The sequence below is a fragment of the Maylandia zebra genome, linkage group LG20 (genome assembly GCF_041146795.1).
Source record: "Maylandia zebra isolate NMK-2024a linkage group LG20, Mzebra_GT3a, whole genome shotgun sequence".
NCBI lineage: Eukaryota > Metazoa > Chordata > Actinopteri > Cichliformes > Cichlidae > Maylandia > Maylandia zebra.
This window is the reverse complement of record NC_135186.1, coordinates 10,850,155-10,871,302: the sequence shown is the minus strand read 5'-3', so window position 1 is coordinate 10,871,302 and position 21,148 is coordinate 10,850,155. Positions and strand designations below refer to the sequence as shown.

Sequence of the window (21,148 nt, the reverse complement as noted above, 5' to 3'; positions counted from 1 at the left end):
GTTGTTAATTCTGGAAAACCTTTGCCAGAAGTTACTGCAAAGTTCTGTGTGTGAGCTTGTGTGTTTGCGCTTGAGCGGCGCAGAAATAAAAGCGGTAGTTAGAAAAGAATGAAAGGTGCGTGGAGTCTGAGGCAGTGAACTAGAAGAAAAACTGGCTTCATTAACTGAGTGTGTGCATGCTTTTATTCCTGCACGCAGGTTGACTCAATCAACAGTCTGCTCAAAGGACCCGTCATGACCAAGGCCTGCGAGGAGACCAAGCACTTTTATTCTGACCACAGCCAGCCAGGTACAGATTTGTTTGTGTGTGTAAGCACTGTCGAAAGGTGTCACTACGGTTCTGTCAGAGAGCTGGCGCACAGGCTTACAAGTTCTCTGGTTTAACATGAACAGAGTTTCGCCAAACCGAAGACTGGACTGTTCGCTGTCGTTACGTTATCCATAAGAACATCCAGGAAGACCCTTGGAACCTGCCCACCTCTATCAAAACCCTGGTGGAGAGCCTACAGAGATTTGTGGATGGTTAGTAGAAAACGCATACGTGCATGCATGCCACGTGTTCATTTACAGTTACAATCTCTCACTCCATCTTGTTTTTTCTTCTTTCTTTATAGATGGAAAGAATCAGATCCTCCTGGCTCTGCTCAAGTGCACAGGTAGAGCAGCGTGTCACTGGTAGAAGAGAAAATCAGTTTATATTCAGATCAGCTCAGCAGCAGATAATCAGACTAGGTTCAATCCAGTTCTAATTTTCCATAAAATTAACAGAAGAGGTGGACCGTGCAGTCGCCCAGCAGAACTCAGGTCTTAAGCAGCCAGAAAGGTCTCAAAACAGGAGCATTTAAAATTATTCTAACAGCTCTTTGCATATGAGGTCATCCATCATATGAACTTACAGCCAATTTCACATCAGGAATTCTGCAAATCTTTAAAACCTCATTTTAAGGATCCCATACATACACATGTATATTTATGTAGGTTTATTTAGAAAGTAATGAACACATTTCCAGTGCAATCAAATCATACAAATCATTAAATCAAAGTTTTAGCATCATTTTTGTCAAAAAGGTCATAATCAGATGTGTGACTATGTGCTGGAATGAAGATTGGTTTCAGAGCACAACATACTCCAGTCTGAACTTTCTCCAGTGACATATGGCATTAGTTAATGGCAGATATCCTCTCATGGTATTCAAGCCAATAGAATCAACTGTAAGCATTAGAGCAAGTTCAGGATATGTAATAAGAGAGGTTACAGTAAGACTGGATACCTTACCCTCTCCTCCACAGTGAACTTCCTTTTTCTGCTGCAGATGTTGTTTTATGTTGTTCTCTTTGGTTTCATTGCTTTTTTTCACCCACTTCAACTCCTCATAAGTCCCTAGTCGCGTGCCCCCTGAACTCTCTATGTCACTGGCGTTATCATTCCTTTCTTTCTCCCCTACCAATACCAGACACATCTCTGCAGCTGCGAAGGGACGTGATCTTCTGCCAGGCGGCGACGGCTGCTCTGTGCACGCTAGCCGAACAGGTGCTGACTGCACTGCGTTCTCGCTTCAACAATGCCGGCGAGTACCAAGAAGACGGCAAGGAAACCAGCCGCAAGTGGCTAGAGCAGATATCCGCCATTGGTATTTTGCTGCACTTCCAGTCCACGCTGGCTCCACACCTGGTGAGGACAAGTTTTGTATTTTTGTTTGGTTCTTAGAAAGTTGGCTACATAGCGTTGTAGTTTGCAAATTTGCCTACTAAACCCAAAGATGCTCAATTCGAGCCTGGGAAGAGGCACGAATCCCTTGGGGGACTGCCTCAGTGAGGGCATCTGATGTAAAAACCTGCCAAATCAAATATGCAGCGCTTCCTGCTGTGGTGAGTGCTCATGAATGAGGAAGCAGCCGAAAGTAGCTTTATTTACCTATTAGGGGAAAAAACAACAAGGTTCATAGTTTGGCGTAAATTTTAAATAATAACTTTCCTGTTGCAGCTTTTTCTTATTGTGTGTGTGTCTTTCTGAATCAAATACTCTGAAGTCTGTATGACTTTGTAGCCACACAGCTGTCACCACAACTACCCAAACTCTTACTCTGGTGCAACTTCTGAGCTTTCTTTCTCTCCTCGGGCAGAAAGAGGAGCGGACCATGCTGGAGGACACCAAGGCGGCCCTGTCGGATTTGGACAAAGTCACTGTGTTCTTCAGGCAACTGGAGGATGAGTGTCTAGTAGCAAGTAAGAGACTCCCATCAACAAAGACTGACTTGCCTCATTCAAAGCGCACTGGCGTTAATGAGCAGCTGTATGGTTTCACCAATTCTGAATGAACTTCTATTGTGTGGATGCGTGGTCGCTGCTTAGGGTGAAATTGCCATTATGCCACTGCAGATTTCATTTTCTTTTCCATGAAGAGCCGCTGAAAAGGAACTCAGACAGATCTGTGGTGACTCCATAAATCACCTTAAACAAGGGCAGAGCATTTCAGATATCAAGGTCGCCTCTTTTAATCTTTATTGCTGCTGAGAGACACTTGACATATGTCACATAAGCACCCCTATAATATAAAAACAATATTGAAGTACTTAAGAACACAAATTGCAGTATGCGGTATATTGGAGTAATATTTCTTTGAACCATGATAATAGTAAGCTTTCTCCTGCCAATTCACCAAAGGGTCCAAGCATTTATTATAGTGCAGTGCTGTAGTTTCAGCTGAGGATGCAACCAGGTTGTTCAGAGTGGGCTTTGTGGACATCTTTACATAACTGGGTGCATTTGTGGCTTTAATAAGCTTGGTATCTACATTCACTAAAGGTGCTCTGGGTTACCGGAAACCCTTAAAGTCAAAGATACAAAGGATGACTGCATCGTGAATCGCTCCTCTTTTCAACAGCCTCAATGTGGCCAGCAGAGATTGCTGCTCAAAGGAAAAGCGCAACGTGCACTTCCCATTTTAAAAGGCAAATCTGTGGATGAAGCAGGAATTTGCTATTCTGTGTTCATGCTTGGCTGGAGAAAATATTTTGTGCACATTTGCATTTATTTTACACAAAAACATCACTCAGTGCATGCACTAACGTATTGCTATCGGTCATTAGTATTGTATTCCTTATGTATGGCAGGTATGTGGGGATAGATATACTTTACAGGTCCAGTCTGGTACAGTTTGCTATTAAAAAATGTTAATGTTAACCAAGCTTCTTTGCTGACATCAGCTCAGACTGCTGCAGTGCAGGTAGATGGTTTTTGGCGTCACAGTCCATTGGACACTATTGATTTGCTAACAGCATTTTCAGAGGGATGAGAGGTATATGTAAGGTACAGACGTTTAAGCACCACAGAGTCTGAAGGACCTTGAAAGGATCACAGCCAATTCCACAAGGTTATTGCTTGGTAGGTTCTCTAGAAAAAAGGATTGACCCCAGAGGTCACGCAGCAAAGGTCATTTTTTTCCCATTTTCTGACAAGTGCTCATGTATCACTGCTAGAAAAGGTTAGGAGAATTGAGCACAAGTCAGCTTCAGATTTATAAATGATTACTTATCTCATATTTTTTTATAGATTCATCACAATTTCTTTCAAACTTACAATTTCTAAAAATGTGCCAGATATTGATGCAATTTAAAGGGTTATTACAGAAATCAGGTGCCTCTGTTTATTTGTCCTGCACATGGATCTGGCAGTCTGTCTGTGTTTATAAATTAGAATACAGTTATTTGCAAACCTCCACTCATCTGTGTGAAAGTGATTGCAGCCAGTGTGAGTCAGACTGCAACTGGTCGGAGACCCGTTGCCTCCCACCTCGCTGTGCAGCTGCCTTGTGATCAAAAGTGGTCGCCCAGAGGTTGACAGTGTTAGCAGCTAGCTGCCATGAGAACTTGGAATCAGTCACCAAATGAAAAAACCCTGAAAATAAATCAAATAATTCAATAAATTCAATCTTCAGTGAGGTTACTGTCCTAAGTTTTTCTTTTAGCTTTTGATTTAACACCCAGCTATTAATGAACTCTGAATATGTGTTTGCTAGACATATGCAGCATTACATTTTAGTACACAATATCTAAATGTATTAAAATGTAATGCAACACGCTTTGCATGTTTTCATTTTCAAGAAGGGCACGCCTACACCTTCTTTGTTTCTTGTTTTTTTTTTAACTTCTCCCTCATCTCTGTATGTGTGTTGCAGACACACCAGTGTGTTACCAGGTGGAGGGCACCAGGCATGCCCTGAGGGTCACCCTTTACCTGGACAGCTGTCACTTCAATGAGCTCCCCAGTCGGCTGCAGAATGGAGGCAGCCTCAAACTCCACACTGTCCTGTTCACCAGAGGTAAGAAAGGCAAAGAACATAATTCCACGGTGTAGTTCAGCTAGTAAAACATGACGTAGCACTGGCAAGTAGAGCCGAGTATCTACTCAAAACCTTTTACTGTGGAACAAGCAACAAATCATACAATGCATCAGGCACAAATTCACTTATATACATTACACATATAGCCTTGGATCATTAAAACACTCAATGCACCATGCAGCCTTTCAGCCTCTTACACATGTGCGTTTCCTTAGAACTTTATTTGATTTTATTAAGTTAGACTGAAGCCTTGTATTGACCATTTAAAACACTCACTTTAGCGCTCCCTGAGTCTTTGTCAGCCTAGTATGAAAGTAAAGCATTATACCAGTCTGCCAGTTAGCTGCTAATTTTCCATGCACGAGTCCTCATCGGATCATTAATCTCATGAGAGACCCCATATTGTTTACCGTGTATTTCCGAATACAACAGTGCTCCAAAACATTTAGTAGTGCAGATTTGCAGATGAACATCGCCACCTACTGGAAAAGAGTCTTGACTGCAGCCTATGGGGAAGCACAGTGATATATATATATAATGAGGATATATTTTTGTCACATATATGCACACTCACACACGCAAACGTTACATTAAGTTAAAGTCATAGGCCAGGGGTCAGCAACCTTTAACACCCAAAGAGCCATTTGGACCCGGTTTCCACGCAAAAGAAAACACTCAGAGCCGCAAATACTTTTTGACATCTAAAATGAAGACGACACTGTATATATTGTTTTTTACCTTTATGCTTTGTGTGAACAACTGAGGTGTGTTGCTTATGAAATCCATGAAGTGCTACAGAGAAAATTACATTTTATTTATGTAATTAACACATTTTGAACTCTTAAAGAAATATAACAAAAGGAAAGACAAAAAAACAAAAACTGTTGTGAGCCGCCATCCTCATATCGCCTTTGGGCTTTTGGAGCCTTGACCTGATTTTTTTTTAAAAATGGAAAAAAAGCACTATGCTGCTAAAAAATGAAAAAATGGATATTTGCAAAATTCTGCCTAAATATGTATTTTACCTGGTTAATGTGTGTGGCGGGGTGTGGTCTGCAGCGCTGCTGCAGGGGAGACGGACGCATGTGAGCGGCACCTGCAATCACGCCTCGCCGCCTTAACGTCTGTGCTATCTATGCTGTTGTGTTGGTGTGTGTCAAGTTGTGAACTGAAAAGCTACAGCCGGCTGTATGCGTACAGCAACCGTGTGTGAAAAGTGGTCGATAAAGAGAAGCTGTAAAGCATGTTCATGGAAACATCGTCGGGTCTGCAGACGATGCTCTAACACCAAAAAATAAATAAATAAAAACCATTTATCCAGTTATAAAATACAGTCCTTATCTTTAAAATTGTTAGTTAACCCAATTACATTTGAGCCTGAAAATGAGAGACTGAATAAAAGGGCTGCAATTCCTAAACCAAATCCCTTGAATTATAGTTGGAAGTCTACACTTGAGTCATGTGTGGACTGTTTGGTTTGAGTTCTACTGTGGTGGTGCACAGAGGCAGTGTTATAAAACGTGTGTCATTCTCTAAATATTCATAGATCTAACTATGTGGCTTCTATTTTTCCAGCTTTGGAGCGTCCAGAGGGAGCGTCCCAGCAGGACTGCGTTGCCATGGAGGACTTCCAGCAGCGCACTAATGCTGTTTCACTGGAGAAAGTCAAGGCCTACTACCGCAGGCTCAGGTACCTGTTTTACTCTTCACTACCGCTCTTCACTGGCTTTCCTGGCACTGAAGATGTGTTTCACCTCAAGGGGAGAGTTCACCCTTTGGTGTTGCATAACAAGCAGAAACTGCACTTTGTATATTACATATGTGAAAGTCAAGCTTTCAAGGTCAGAACTTAATCATGTATCCAGAGGAGTCCTTGAGCAGTTCCCACATGAACGAACAGGATTTAGCTACATATACAGCAAAATGACTGTGGTACTGTTTCTCAAGTAGTAACGTGTTGAACAATATAAATGTTAACTCTTGAAGTTTTAATGGTTTATGATTGAAGATGTGCTATATCTATTATATACCAGTGTTTTTACATCGTGTGTGGTCACTGATATGTGCACCCTAATTCCCAGAAAGTGATTCAACAATGCGGCATTAATAAATTATGAAATACTCAGTTTAGCAGTTACAAAATCTGTAGATACTAGATGAGTCAGCTCTCCAACGAAAGTGAGTCACAGGATGCAAATCAGTAATTTTTCCAACCCGATGAAGAGTTTAAAAAACTGAGAACGTAATCCTTCTCTCCTCACAGAGCTTTCTATTTGGAGAAGTCAAATCTCCCTACAGACTCCAACACCACAGCAATGAAGATAGACCAGGTAAATATATACTGTTTTTAACCTTGATGAGTTTATAGTAGTCTGTATGGTCTTTTCATATGTAGCATCTGTCTAGTTATTGTAACATAAGTCAATTTTTTATATATATATATTGTTGTGACTGAATATAAATGCAAGCACAGATACTGGGCCTTGAAGTTAGAGACCTTCAACCAAGCATTTCCAAAGTAAGATGAACTGGTGTGTCATTCCCTCCACCGGAAACTCCTCCATAGCTTGTCAAGACCCTCCCCGTTAACTCCAACTAACCCCAGCAATTATAGATGGTGTCCATTTGAACTTCTAGTGTCCCACACTGACTGTAGTTGAAATAGATTGCAGTAATTAAAACTGAATAGATCATAGTTTTAATATAGAAAGAGAAAGACTGCAGATTTAGACTTTCTTGTGTTGTATTTGATGGTTGTTTTCTCCCCATTTCTGTTCTCCATCTTACAAGTCAGTTACTCTACTAGTCCCATGTTTTAAAATATTTCACATGAATATAATTATATTATTTTGGAGTGTTCTGTTCACTTCAATACATTTTTTTGTCTTGGTAATGAGAGACTTTTTAATTTGCTTGGTTTGAAAGCGATTTAAAAAGTCAACAGTAGTCTAAGCGGCTTGTTAAGGTGACGTCTTTTGTGATGTGTTATTGAATCATCTTGTTAGCAGTGCATTTAACGGCTAACCTTCCCTGACCTTTACTTCCTCCTGCCTCCCCGTAGCTGCTGAGACCCCTCAACACGCTGGACGACCTTTGTCGGCTAATGCAGTCGTACATCAACATGCGCCCGAATGCCCAAGGCCACCAGTCAGGTGTCAGCGTGCTGTGTGTGTCCTCTGAGCTGTGTAACCGCCTGGGAGCCTGCCACATCACCATGTGTGGCACAGGGATGCAGAGGTCAGTGTGGCACCACACCACAGAATTATTATGCTGCTTTTGTTGTGTCACTGGACTGTCAGACTGCATAAAAATAACACAGTGCAGAGTCAATGACATGCCCCATTGGAACCTCACAAACTCATCCTAACCTCGCCATTCAAATTCATTTTACTTCATTTTTGGGTTTATTGCAGAGGAACACACACTATTAATCACTGGCCTTCATGTTCTTTGCAGATGTACTCTGACTGTGACACTGGAGCAGGCAATGATCCTAGCCAGGAACCATGGCCTCATACCGCGCTGCATCATGCAGACCATGGACATAATGCGTAAACAGGTAAACCTTTAAGAAGATCTCAGTCCTGTTAAAATCAAGACTATAAAATATGAGTCAACTATTTTATTATATAAAATAAGAAAGACTTGGAGAGCACAATCCTTCGACAGGGCAGCGCACTCTCTGGGCACTATTTACTTGTTGCATTTTTTTGTATCTTGTTTTTATTGTTCTCTTTATACTTTAAGAAGTTTGTTGGACAGTAGCGTGACAGGTGTTTGTTTGGATTACAAAAGCACAATGTAGGAGTACGTAAGGCATAATAGGTACTGATTTGTAAATATCTGGACATGAATAACCTGAGCTTCTTAGATAATATTTTACTACAGTATATTTTTAACCAACTAGGCAGCTAATTTTTTCTCTTGACAACACTTTCTCTAAAGATATAACATACTTTGGGGCCAACCTGAAAGAAAGGCAGAGTAGTGAAATGTAAAGGTGAGCTCAGAGGTCAAATGTGGCATGATATTTGGATGTCATACTTACAATGTGATGCTGAGAATCAAAGTTTGACCTTGTTTGAGCTTGAGGAAGAGGTCAGAGGTCCAAACTAACGTGATATTTGGAATCCCCATATACACTATATTGCCAAAAGTATTAACTCACCCATCCAAATCATTGAATTTGGGTGTTCCAATCGCTTCCATGGCCACAGGTGTATAAAATCATGCAGGTAGACATGCAGACTACTTCTACAAAAGTAGAGCTATGAAGTTGTAGGCCTTGTAACATCACAGAGCGGGGTCAGCGGATGCTGAGGAAAATATTGTGAACACGTCACCAACTTTCTGCAAATTTTCTGCAGACCTCCAAACTTTCAATTCAATTCAATTCAATTTTATTTATATAGCGCCAAATCACAACAAAAGTCGCCTCAAGGCGCTTCATGTGGCCTTAAGATTAGCACAAGAATAGTGCATAGAGAGCTTCATGTTATGGGTTTCCATGGCCAAGCAGCTGCATCCAAGCCTTACATCACATAGCGTAATGCAAAGCATCAGATCCAGTCAGATCCATGTAAAGTACGCTGCTACTAGACTCTAGAGCAGTGGAGATGTGATGAATCACGCTTCTCTATCTGGCGATCTGATGGACAAGCCTAAGTTTGGCGGTTGCCAGGAGGATCGTACATGACTGCATTGTGCCAAGTGTAGTTTGGTGGAGGGGGGATAATGGTGTGAGGTTGTTTTTCAGGAGTTGGGCTAAGCGCCAGTTCCAGTTAGTTAGTTTAAGGTGAAAAAAGTTCTGACATGGTAACAAAAGACTGGCAAAGACATTTAATGCTAAAAAGCACAACTACAACAGCGTAACATAAACGAGTACAACTGAGTATCTAAGAAAAGCAGAGTGGTTGAGAATTAACGATAGGGAGAGGTTCTTTGCATCAATTTTGCTAAAGAGAACAGGGACCACTCAGCGGTGTTAGTGCACAAATGGCCTGCCGCCATGATGATAAGTGGACGTGTCATGTGTAAAGGCGCTATTAAAGCTGAAACAAACATGCACATCATAGAAAAATCTCTGCTGACATTCAGGCAAGGTCTTATATTGAACAACATTCTGCACACATTGCAGATGCATGGCACCGCATTAATTGCATTTACTGGCATTTAAAAATTGTTTTCAATATTTTTCCAGTGAAAGGAACTTTTAATGGTCATCAATCTAATTATACAAACAACCAAACAAGAAATATGTATAGATTATTTTGTTAGTTTGAAATGCAATCTTTTAGGACTTATTTAAATAGACAGCAAAGTTCAATTTAATTGAGTTGATGCGTGAACACACTGGATCAGAAATCCTATGTACCTCCCTTTGCTGGACATTTAAGAGCATGTTGTAGTATATTATAGAACAGTAATGAGCAGTTCTAAACCCAACTTTTCATTATTTGTCAGCAATTAGCACTTCTGTTTTTCATATTTTACTGTTATTAATTTTTCATATTGCATTTCGTTTGTTTCTTTCCATGCCTCTGTCATAAAATACGAGCACACGGAGAGCTTTCTGTGTTTAATCTTTTAATGGCAGTCAAGCTGTCTGTTATGTTGAGCTTTTAGCTTATATATTTTCTCTCTTATAAGGGGGCAAGAGTTGAGCTGTCTGCTAAAAATCTCAAGGTAATGGACCAGATGCCTCCATCAGCTCCAAGGTACTGAATGAAACCATTTCTAGGCACCTTAAGCCATGCCTTTCAGATAATTGCACTGTTTATATGTAATCTGGGTGGATTCCCCTCATTTGAAGTTTTGCTTCTTTTTTTTTAAAACAGGCTCTTCAAGCTATGTTTGCCACCCTCAGATGGAGATCTCTAAGGATACTGTCACTTCAGCAAAGTCATCACAGAGAGGGTGAATGAGGAACTGATGATGACAGGAGCATAGAGACACTGGCAGTGGAAAACCTTTGCCTCTCCCCATTGCCCCGCTTACACAGGGATCATTCCGGCGTGGATACCACTAGAGTCTTCAGAGCACCTACAGTGAGACTGATGCAACCTGAGTCTCAGGACTAGTTATGTATTATTTTACTGGAGCTAACCATATAGAAGCATTATTCTGTTGGCTCTCTTTCCAAACCATGTCGACTTAACAACCGGTTCAAAATATTCACAACAATACGAAAAATGACGAGGCCCCATAAAGACAATGTCCACAGTGGTTATTCTCACAGTTGAGCTTGTATTATTAACTGGATTAACCAAACTACCTGTAGCTGACTGTCATCCTAAATGCAGACATTTCATTTTGCCTTGGACTGCAAAATCCAGAGAGTTGCGTGTTTCTCTGTTCAGGCTGGCGTTCCCCAGGGCTCAATGTGTGGACCCCGAGTGAAGTAGAATACTTGAATGCCCTGTAATTCATATAAGATGCAGAAAGTTAAAGATTAGACAGAGAAATGGAAGTAGGGATTGAGGGGCAGATGAAGATGGCATGGGGGTGGGGTGGGATTGCTGCATGTGGTTACTGTGCAATTACTGTAGGTTTAGTGTGAGTACTGTATTACTGCACTATATGAAGAATAGTTATTTATTGTGTCCAAGAAGGAGCGTTTTATCGCCTACTTATACTATATCGGGTATTAAAAGAATCTAAAAGCATTCCAGCCTACGTATTGAACAGTATTTAAAGGACCAATGGCATGCCGTCTTTTGGATGTAACTGCTCTGGTGTATTTCATTTTATTTATGTGTTACATTAATCTTCAGGGAGTGCAAGGGATGGATGTACTGAAGCTAGCTAATCAGAATCAGGACAAAGGAAGAAACTATACAAGGTTGTTTCTCAACAAGCAGCCAAGTTATCAGGATACTGTTAAATTATTAATATATTAATTCAAGTCTTCTAGTTGAAGGATAACCTTCACTTAACTAAGACACCTTTTGATTTTTTGTTTTTTTCAATTGGCTTTTATGTTGTCTCGAAACGATTGTGTTAACTTTAGGTATTAAAAGAAGCACAAAAATTGGTCCATTCAGTGTTAGAAAAAAAGTACTGTATGCAGTTTGCTGGTGATGTGAACAAAGGGACTGTTTGATGACTGAAAAAACCCAGTAACATTAGTTTACTGACCATTTTATTATTATTATTTTGTACATACAAGCTGTAGCAGTGTCAGAGGGAGGGGGAGTGAGGTCGTGTAAATTAAACTGGATGATATTTTATGGAAATAATATAGTATATAAAACCTTTTTGTATGTTTAACTGTGCATTTAAAGAGAACCTGATTCTCTTTTTTAACTGTAACCTCACTGACAACTTGTTTCTGACTGTTAAAAAAGGTTTGACATGGATTTCAAGGACCTCACTTGACATTACAGCAGGTCATGTGATCTTTTTATTTTTTTATTTGGTTCATGTTGGAATAGTCCCTACACATCCCTTGGCAGTAGCATTACCAACACAAATTGACATCCATCAGTTGGCATATAAAACCCATGGCTATTTGCATTGTTTTAGTTTTCTTTCTCAAACGTTGCTCTTAACCCGAGCACTGTAAATATGATAAAACTCCCAGTGCAGCGTTAGTTATCATAACCTGGTCTTAACTGTGCTACCGGTTCAAATTAGCTAATGATTGCAGCATATCGGTGTAGCAGGACATACATGTCACTGATTACACATGTACTTACATTATTCTAATGTTTCAAATTGTATATACTTTACCTGCAATTTTTTGTTGCTTGCAAATAACTGTAAAAAGGATTTTTGTTGTTGTTGTTGAAACTTTCTAAAAATTATCATTGTAAATGGAATCTTAACAAGCTAGTGAATAAAATGTTCTCAGTACGACAAACTTTTCAGCGCAGCAGTATTGTTGGCTGATCCAGTGGCGGCTGGGATGTCCTTCGGGATATTTTATTTTCATTTTGATGTTTGTTTGTTTCTTTAACCCTTTCTTCTTTACAGTGGACCCTATGTATGTGCTCCGTGTAAGTTTGCATGAGTCAAAAAGATGATTACATCTTTATGCTTTCACACCATGACAGCAGGCTGTGACTAAGTAATACCATTGTGATGGTTTCTTTTTTCATCTTACTCATTCTCATATTTGTGCTTGATGTCATAGTGCATATAATCTGGTGTCATTTGAATTAAAACAAAAGATCCAGTAATCTGCTAATCATTTAACTCTTATAGTTAACTGAAAACAACAGCGACAAAATAAGAAATGCTTGAGCTGGAAAAAGTTCTGACATGGTAACAAAAGACTGGCAAGGCCGTTTAATGCTAAAAAGCACAACTACAACAGCCCAGTAACATAAACGAGTACAACTGAGTATCTCAGAAAAGCAGAGTGGTTGAGAATTAACTATAGGGAGAGGTTCTTTGCATCAATTCCGTTAAAGAGCACAGGGACCACTCGGCGGTGTTAGCGCACAGTTTGAAAGCCTGCAGGTCATAGAAAAAACTGCTGACATTCAGGCAAGGTCTTATATTGAGCAACATTCTGCACACATTGCAGCTGCATGACACCGCATTAATTACATTTACTGACATTTAAAAATTGTTGTTTTCAATATTGTGCACCTTTTTAAATTGTATATAGGCTTTGCATTATTTTGAAACTGTTGCCGTTCTGCTACTCTCATCACTGTGTGCGCGTCATTCACGTTCAGGTGGATGCAAACTGGTCTATATTGTTTCACGCTGGAGTGTGCGCAAAGCAGGCTGGGATGCTCCATTTCTTTGTCTGCTGTCTTGGCTGTTGTTGATACCGTCTCAGGCTGCATGTGTATTCCTGTCGAGGGAACACAAACCTCGAGGCATAGCTTGACATAGTTGTCGGTGTCCATTATCCCGAGTGAAAAAGCTTCACGCATGAATATTACATGAGAGTGCATAATCCAGTTAAACCCTTTCCTGCAGTTCCTCCCGTGTTGGAGTTAAGTGGTGAAGATGGCAGGTTATCTTACGCCGGATTCTTAAAACTAACACGATTCTTTCGGACATATAGTAATGGACTTCCCCACCCTCCCAAGTTAGTTTAAACCCTAGGATTGTTTAAAGAGAGCACTGGAAGAAAGCTGGCGCTTGAACTTGGCCTTAATTCATTATTGTAATTCGATTAAGAGCATTTCTGGCAATAAGATGATTGAAGAACGCTTTTAAATCCCTGGTCACCAACGAAATAAATTTCGCATTTCGCTCCTTGCTGTGTGTCAGATGGCCGGAAGGGGCTAAGGTAAAAGCATACACGGTGCAGTCTCGCATGCTTATTGCAATTGGTTTTTCTAGAGGGACCGACATCAACTGCATTCACCACCAGCACACACCCCTCAGCACCGGTGATGCATCCCCGCGGCAAGGGCACTGACAACTCCTCCTCAGAGTCTCGACTTTAGAATGGTGCAGAAATCTCTCAACGGCGGGGTTTACCCAACTCAAGCCGGAGAGAAGAAGCACAAAGTCGGGTTTGTGGGTTTGGACCCGGGAGCTCCGGAATCCAGCAGGGATGGGGCACTGCTCATTGCGGGCTCGGAAAGCACCAAGCGGAGCAGCATCCTCTGCAGACCGAGGTCCAGCATCTCCGCAGGAAGACCCAGACCGTCGAAGAAAAACGCCAGCTATCGGAAACTACAGAATTTTCTCTACAATGCGCTGGAAAGACCGCGGGGATGGGCGTTCATCTACCACGCTTATGTGTAAGTGCAGTTTTGGGCTTCTGCCACAGTTGCCGTGCCTTGGATTAGGAAAGATGCTGTGGAGTTTTGCAGATCGGGTGTCTCGTTCTGCATTACTGATAATGATCGTGCGACGCAATAAAGGGTTAAATGCGGTCCTGCTGCCGAACTGCTAGAGCCTTAATCACACGACAGGAGTCACTTCACCTCCATAACTCCTTCTCCAACTCTTTATTGTTGGCTTTTGCAACTCATGCTTACGTCAGAGTGTCATTTTGGAAGACTTTAACATGTCCACGATGCTTGCAGTTAGTGTTTAACATGTGCCCACGTCCACAAACGGTTGGTCTTCATTGACTGGAGTTACCATACGTTGCGGCAGCTTTCAGCACCGTGCTCCGTGGACAGCTCCTAGTAGACGCTGCAGTCTGACTCCGCACAGTGATGTGGACTCTGCTAACACGCATGTGTGTGCGAGCGTTGAGGGAGAACTCAGACAGTCTGTTGAGTTCTTGCAGCTGGAACATGGTGCTTTGCTGTTGTTTCCCTTGTCTGTTAGGTTAAGTGAGGTTTGGGTCGAACATAAAGAGTTAATGTCAGACCCCCAGAGATGCCATCATCGATATGAGGCCTCACGATCTGTAATCTCTAGTGAGCATGAAATCACAAAGGATAACATGATTTTTTCATGCGGAAGTGGTGCTGCAGCAGTTTCTGTCTGCCAACCTGGAAGATGAAAGATTGAAAAAACAGTCAGAATCTATTCAGTAGACTCGCAGGATACCCAGTCTCTGATCTTACATTTCTCATTTATTCATCGCCTCCCTGCCTCATAATCGCATGAAGTCCATGTCGTGATGCAGACTTCCTGTTTAATACAGCAGACATTAGTCAAATGCTTTTCTGCGTGGACCCACTCCAGTGTGTTATGTATAACATACTAATGAGATGAAATGGTTACAGTATGTTCCCTTCACAAACACATTCTTCAAATGAAAAGGTGTGTCACCTGTGTTTGGAAGACCCCTCTTCCAGCTTCGTCTGACTCCTTCCAGTTCAGTGATGCTGCATGCTTAGTAGTTAGGAGATGAAGTAGCCACAGCATTGAGGAATTCACTGTGCACAGCATATCGAATCCCCAGACACAGCTGGATGCCCAGAAGTAAGGCTGTGCTCTAATGTGAAACCACACGCACTCACACAGAGCCCTCTGGGTACTTCTGAAATATTAACCGAATACTACAGCAGCTGAGTCTCCATTTGTTATGCCTTTTTTTTAAAAAGATGCTCTTCATTGCTGCTCTTAGGAAGCAGTGCGAGCTCTGTGGCTGAATCTAGTGCACGCAGACATGATGTGTTTTAGTAGCCAAGCTACGCCAGACAGCCTCGTTAGAAAAGGGTCAGTAAACATGTGTGTTGTCTAAAATCAGAATCCTCCAGAAAGTTGTAGAGTAGGACACGTGACCGCGATCAACAGACACAAATAAGCACCAGCCAAAGAAGCCACACAGAGTCACCACATGTCTGCCCTCTATTCCATTTGTCTGTTCTATGCATTATTCATAGTCATCACACTTCATTTAATCTCCCAGCTCTATCTTTCCACCTTGCTGATTTATAAAACAATCATGTGATGACAGTAAGCTCTTTCCACCGCCGGTTCGGTCTGTTCCTTATCCCTTCTGCAGTGGAAAATGCATTTGGCATGAAGTAACAGTTGCCTTGAATGAAGCAGTACTACAAGGTATGCTAGCAGCTTTCTTTCTTTTCGATGGGGTTTCTCTGGAAATGTTAGTCAGGTGTTGTGTTCAGTGGCCTCAGTTGTAATGCGCGTGAATAATCAATATGTGGAACATGAGTACTATATAGCCAGAATACTCTTGGGCTTGCTGCTTTAGGTCCTCTCTCTCTCTCTTTCTCGCTTTATGTTTCTGGCTGTCTGAGACCAAGGCCAGCCTTTCTCCATCACTTTTGGTCAAACATTAGATAAGGGAAAGAGACACAGTGATCTACAGTCATGGATCCCTGTGGGATTAAATCTCTGCTGTTGTACAAAATTCATCTTGTCTCAGTTCTTTCTTGGCACAAATTCTGCTACAAAAGGTGTTTTCGTTAGGCTTAATGCTATTGAGACAGTAACGTAAAGCCAGTTCTCTGCAGCCTGTAACAATTTCCACAAAGCCAAGGCATATTCCCAATCAGATGCAGTGCTGAGCTTTCTGTTATCTTCAGCCATTTGGCTTCTGCAGGAGCCTGATTATAGTGTGTCCTCTTGCAGATAGAACCAGCTGTGTGAGATACTTGAATACCCTCTGCAGCTATAAGATGACTAAATGTCTCAGTTGTGCACCAGAGTAGAATGTGACAAAAAAAAAAGACTACAAAAACTGACTGAATAAAGGCAACAAAATGACTAAAAGACAATCAGTACAAAAAACAAAAAAATAATTCTGTTTTGGTTATTGTGAGAGACAACCTAAGGACACGGCGTGGTATTCCATTATTTTGCTGATCTGGCAATAAGGCAAGGACAGCAGTAGACAGATGCTGGCTGCCAGGCTGCTGAGATGTGATTGAGTGGTCTCTTTTAACAGATGTGGGGTCTGTGATAAAGTAAAAGACCGAGTCCTAGTTGGTTTGAGTGTGCCCTATATACTATTCTAAACAACACTTAAAATACAGGCTTACTCAATTAAACACATTTAGAAGATTTTTCAGTGCAGCCTCACTTGATCATGACTGCTTTGCAAGGGTGCAGGTTTTTTATTGGAAAGCGATGGCAAATATTGTTGGTATATCCACACATGCAGGTTAAATGATCTTAGATGTAACTGGGACTCCCAAAAGCTCTCAGTCCTGGTGCTACTGGATCTAAGCGCAGCCTTTGATACAGTAGACCACGCTATTCTTTTAAACAGACTGAAACACACGGTGGGCCTTTCTGGTGCTGTACACAACTGGTTCACTTCCTATCTCTCAGACAGAACTTTTATGGTGAGTATGGATACATGCTCCTCTAAGATCCATAAAATGACTTGTGGTGTGCCTCAAGGGTCAGTTTTAGGCCCTGTACTTTTTAATTTGTGTATGCTCCCTCTTGGCGGTGTCATCAGGAGGCGTGGAGTGAACTTCCACAGTTACGCTGATGACACTCAGCTGTATATCTCCGTGTCTCCTGATGACACCAGACCAATGGATGCTCTTTTTAACTGTATTCTAGATATAAGATCCTGGATGGCAGAGAACTCGGTCCTGAGGCTCAGAGAGAGAAACTCTTGTCTAAATTAGAGGCATTTTCACTATGCCCTTCACTACAAGTGAAAAAACTGGGTGTTATTTTTGACTCTGAGCTTGGTTTTATCCCACATATTAAACATGTAACCAAAATTGGATTTTATCATCTAAAAAATATAGCCAGAGTCCGCCCTATTCTCTCTCGGGCCAACACGGAGATGTTGATGCATGCTTTCATTACCAGTCGCATTAATTACTGTAATGCCCTGCTCTCTGGTCTCCCCAAAAATAATATTTCACCTTTACAACTTTTACAAAACTCTGCAGCTTGTGTGCTGATGAAGACCAGAGGGCGGGCCCACATTACACCGGTTTTAGAATCGCTGCACTGGCTCCCCGTGTGTTTCAGGATCGATTTTAAAGTTCTTTTATTGGTTTTTAAATGTCTTAATGGTCTTGGGCCTTCTTATCTCTCACATTTGGTTTCACCATATGAACCCTCGCGGACCCTGAGGTCCTCTGGTACTGGCCTATTGATTGTCCCTAAAGTCAGGACACATACTCACGGAGAGGCAGCTTTTCAGTGGTATGGTCCTCATCTGTGGAACAGCCTGCCGGAGGAGCTCAGGGCCGCAGAGAACGTACATGTTTTTAAGAACAGGCTCAAGACCCACCTTTTTAATTTAGCTTTCACCTAACGTTTATTTATTTTATGCTTATTTATTCTATCCTGTTATTCTCCATCCATTCGCGTCCGCTTATCCTTTTCAGGGTCGCGGGGGGCGCTGGAGCCTATCCCAGCTGTCATAGGGCGAGAGGCGGGGTACACCCTGGACAGGTCGCCAGTCTGTCGCAGGGCCAACACACAGAGACAGACAACTATTTGCACTCACATTCACTTGCACATTCACACCTATGGGCAATTTGGATTAACCAATTAACCTATCCCCACTAAGTGCATGTCTTTGGACAGTGGGAGGAAGCCGGAGTACCCGGAGAGAACCCACTGTATATAATAACCCCCTGTTATTCTATTTATATTATTAATTTAGGTTTTACCTAATATTTATTGATTTTATTCTTATTCATTTTTTTATCTTCTTACTCTATTTACATTTATACTGTATCCCATTCTTATTTATTTTATCTTTTTATCCTGTATATATCCTTGTTGGGTCATATCTCCAGTGTTTCCTCGGAGGGGGCTCTCTGCACCGGGGCTGTGATCGACCGTGGCTGCTGGGGCTCTGTGGGTCTTCTCAGCCTGGCTGGGGGGCTTCTTTGCCTCCCTCCTGCTGTGTGCCCAGCCTGGAGGCTGCGGTCTGTGACCGGCTTTCTTTAAAAAACGTTACTGAAAAAACGTTAGTGTGTCCTCCAGTTTAAAAGGAGGCAGAACATCTTGTTTGTTATCAGCATGCAAAAGCTGTCATCTGTGTTGAACAGAGCTGTAGACTTGCACTGATGGCCCTGTTTGGACAGCAGCATTTAGGTAAGAATTTCCATTTCCCATAAAATCTGTTGCTTATTTAAGCAAGACAATGATAACCTATATTCTTTGCCCATTATCACTGGAGGCAGCCTTTCTTCCCCAACCAGGGGAGAGCATTCCACCATTTTCTCACAGGGAACCACATCCTCAGACTTCCTCAGCCTGGCCCATTCACAAAAGGTTTACAGGTTGTTGCAAAAAGAGCTCATGCAAAACAGCAGTATGTATGCCCCGGCCCTATCAGTTTTATATCTGTTGTTGGCACTATTATTTAAAACATAGTCCAGTTAAATATCGCAAAGCAGGCTGAGATGTTCCATTTCTTTGTCCTATTTCTTGCTGAATTACCAGATAACATATGGTTTCTAACACTGAGAGAATTCAGATAAATACTCCTCCGACACTGAGCGTAGTTTTGAGTCAGCATGGGAGCTGCTCTCTTGTTACGTTTCAGCATATGTCATCATTCTGCTGGTGTCGCCTTTGGCCACGGTGGCTGCCGTTCAACAAAAACTACAAGAACTTGATCTGTTACGATGACACATTACACCATAAAGCAACTTTTCTTAAAAGACACATCAACTGAGTATTGTAGCAAAGTGTTTTTCTATAAACTAAAATCCTGTTAAGTGCCTATAGCTAATATCTCTGTAGTATAATGGATGACAACGGTACTTATATATGAAAAGAGTTACTTATAGTGAAGAACTGAGATGGAACTTCATTCAGCTCAGTTCAGTTTCCCTCCTTTTTCTCATCTTGGTTATATTATCAGACTTTGGAAAATCTAACACATGAATGAACAGATCAGATGAGAAGCTTAAGTCAGAAAAATGTTTTCTATATATAGTCTATAAGAAGGGGTATGCACTGGTGTGATGTGCTAAGCAGAGGGTTTTGTGTTTGATGAGGTGGGTTCAGACTCACCATGAAGGGAAAACTCAGCACTGAGCTATTTCAAGCAGGTAGAGGCCCATGTTTGCCTCTTGAGAGAACAGAAGGGGAGAACTGAAGGAGTCTTTACTTAGAAAAAAAAAATCTGCTATCCTCTGTCCCCGTCTTTTTTCTTTTAGGTTTTGCCTACTGCAACTTTAACATGAATGCCCCAGGAAAATTGCACAATTTGATCGACTTGAAAAATTCAGGTTGCTTAGATCTTTGTTATGTAATTATCTTTAACTTGCTAGTTGCATTGCATATCGATCAATCAATCGATCAGCTGATATAGTTGACAAGCCACTCTAAAGCTTTTTGGAAACATTAGAATGGGGGCTTGGCATTCTGATTATTTGTAAAAATACTTTTTGCACATAAAATAGATTTCTCTCTCTTTTTTTTTTCTCCAAATTTTCAACGAGTTATGGATACTGCGAATGCTAAATGCACAGAAAGGCTACCTCTGCGGCTCATAATTAAGACAATGACAGCAGACAGCTACACTTGCAGGGTCATTTGTGTTTGTTTTTGCACGTTGAGTGCCCCAGAAAGCCATCGTCACCCTCAAACATCCCCTGACGGTGTTCACAGAGCGCTCACTGCAGTGCTGGCACTTGTTCTTCAGATGCACTACTTGCTTAGTGAAAAATCCTTACCTCCTTATTTGCTCGCCACGAGTTCGTCGCAGTCTAAATTTAGCGTGATGAGTATGTCTGGGTAGGCAATGTTGTGCTGAGCGAGACAAATCAATGTTTCTTTATCTTCAGCTCAGGAGGAAATGCAGGCTTCTCTGCTTCCAACAGCAGCCCCCTCAACTCGATTGATCAACAGTCACGTTCCCACTGATGTCGTCTGGATCTCGCTGGCAACAAGTGGATGTGTGTGTTTTGTGGCTGTTTGTCAAATGCAAGAGGGAATGTGATTTTCACTGTTTGTGGCTTTTTAGTGGAGGCTGAGGTGCCAGAGATAAAATGATGTAAAAAGAAGAACTGCATGTCTATGAGCTGTGATGCATTCAGTATCAGAGAGTCATCTGTAGTTGAAACATTGACCTTTGACCTTTGTTTATGGCGTAGACTATATATCATCTATATCTACTGGCAGTTTTTATAAAATATAAATTTAGTAAGTTTAATTATAAATCCATAAATGTTTAGCTATGGTAAAATAGGCATCGTGTCTCTGGTTCTTTGTGTCTTTACGTGAATTTTAATTACGACTTCACAGAGTATAAAGTGTAAAAACTTACAACAGAAAATAGTAAAAAATGATCATTGTTGAACTCATAATGAATATAGCAGTGTTTATGTGCCATAGTTACCTAATTTGCATTACCAAATAATGCCTTAAATTTTTTTCCAATGAGGATCTGATGGGACATTCATTTAAAGCATATCAAGACACATAAATAAAAAACAAAAACTCAAAAGTGATGCTCAGGATGTCATAAACACAAGT

At 41.3% G+C, this 21,148-nt stretch overlaps 2 protein-coding genes across 11 annotated transcripts in view; both read left to right on the top strand.

The window, feature by feature from the left end:
- Nucleotides 1-12,508, top strand: part of prex1 (phosphatidylinositol-3,4,5-trisphosphate-dependent Rac exchange factor 1) — a 78,425-nt gene extending 65,917 nt beyond the window's left edge. The window contains exons 29-41 of one of the 2 annotated variants that reach the window (XM_004572731.5): nucleotides 199-289; nucleotides 394-522; nucleotides 615-656; nucleotides 1,455-1,672; nucleotides 2,124-2,226; nucleotides 4,178-4,321; nucleotides 5,918-6,032; nucleotides 6,606-6,672; nucleotides 6,816-6,860; nucleotides 7,404-7,579; nucleotides 7,799-7,901; nucleotides 9,992-10,059; nucleotides 10,180-12,508. In XM_004572731.5, coding sequence (XP_004572788.3) covers nucleotides 199-289; nucleotides 394-522; nucleotides 615-656; nucleotides 1,455-1,672; nucleotides 2,124-2,226; nucleotides 4,178-4,321; nucleotides 5,918-6,032; nucleotides 6,606-6,672; nucleotides 6,816-6,860; nucleotides 7,404-7,579; nucleotides 7,799-7,901; nucleotides 9,992-10,059; nucleotides 10,180-10,222 — 1,344 coding nt within the window. In that variant the 3' untranslated portion in view covers nucleotides 10,223-12,508. The remainder of the gene's footprint in view (nucleotides 1-198; nucleotides 290-393; nucleotides 523-614; nucleotides 657-1,454; nucleotides 1,673-2,123; nucleotides 2,227-4,177; nucleotides 4,322-5,917; nucleotides 6,033-6,605; nucleotides 6,673-6,815; nucleotides 6,861-7,403; nucleotides 7,580-7,798; nucleotides 7,902-9,991; nucleotides 10,060-10,179) is intronic. The other variant, XM_004572732.5, reaches the window with a different exon arrangement.
- A 787-nt stretch (nucleotides 12,509-13,295) lies between these two features.
- LOC101486775 (potassium voltage-gated channel subfamily KQT member 2) overlaps nucleotides 13,296-21,148 on the top strand; it is a 45,575-nt gene continuing 37,722 nt past the window's right edge. For 3 of the 9 annotated variants that reach the window (XM_012925154.3, XM_012925155.3, XM_076878258.1), the window contains exon 1: nucleotides 13,303-14,052. In XM_012925154.3, the coding sequence (XP_012780608.2) occupies nucleotides 13,754-14,052 (299 nt within the window). In that variant the 5' untranslated portion in view covers nucleotides 13,303-13,753. Of the gene's footprint in view, nucleotides 14,053-14,812; nucleotides 15,032-21,148 lie in introns of those variants that run through there. The other 6 variants (XM_004572730.3, XM_076878261.1, XR_001168047.3 and 3 more) reach the window with 5 other exon arrangements.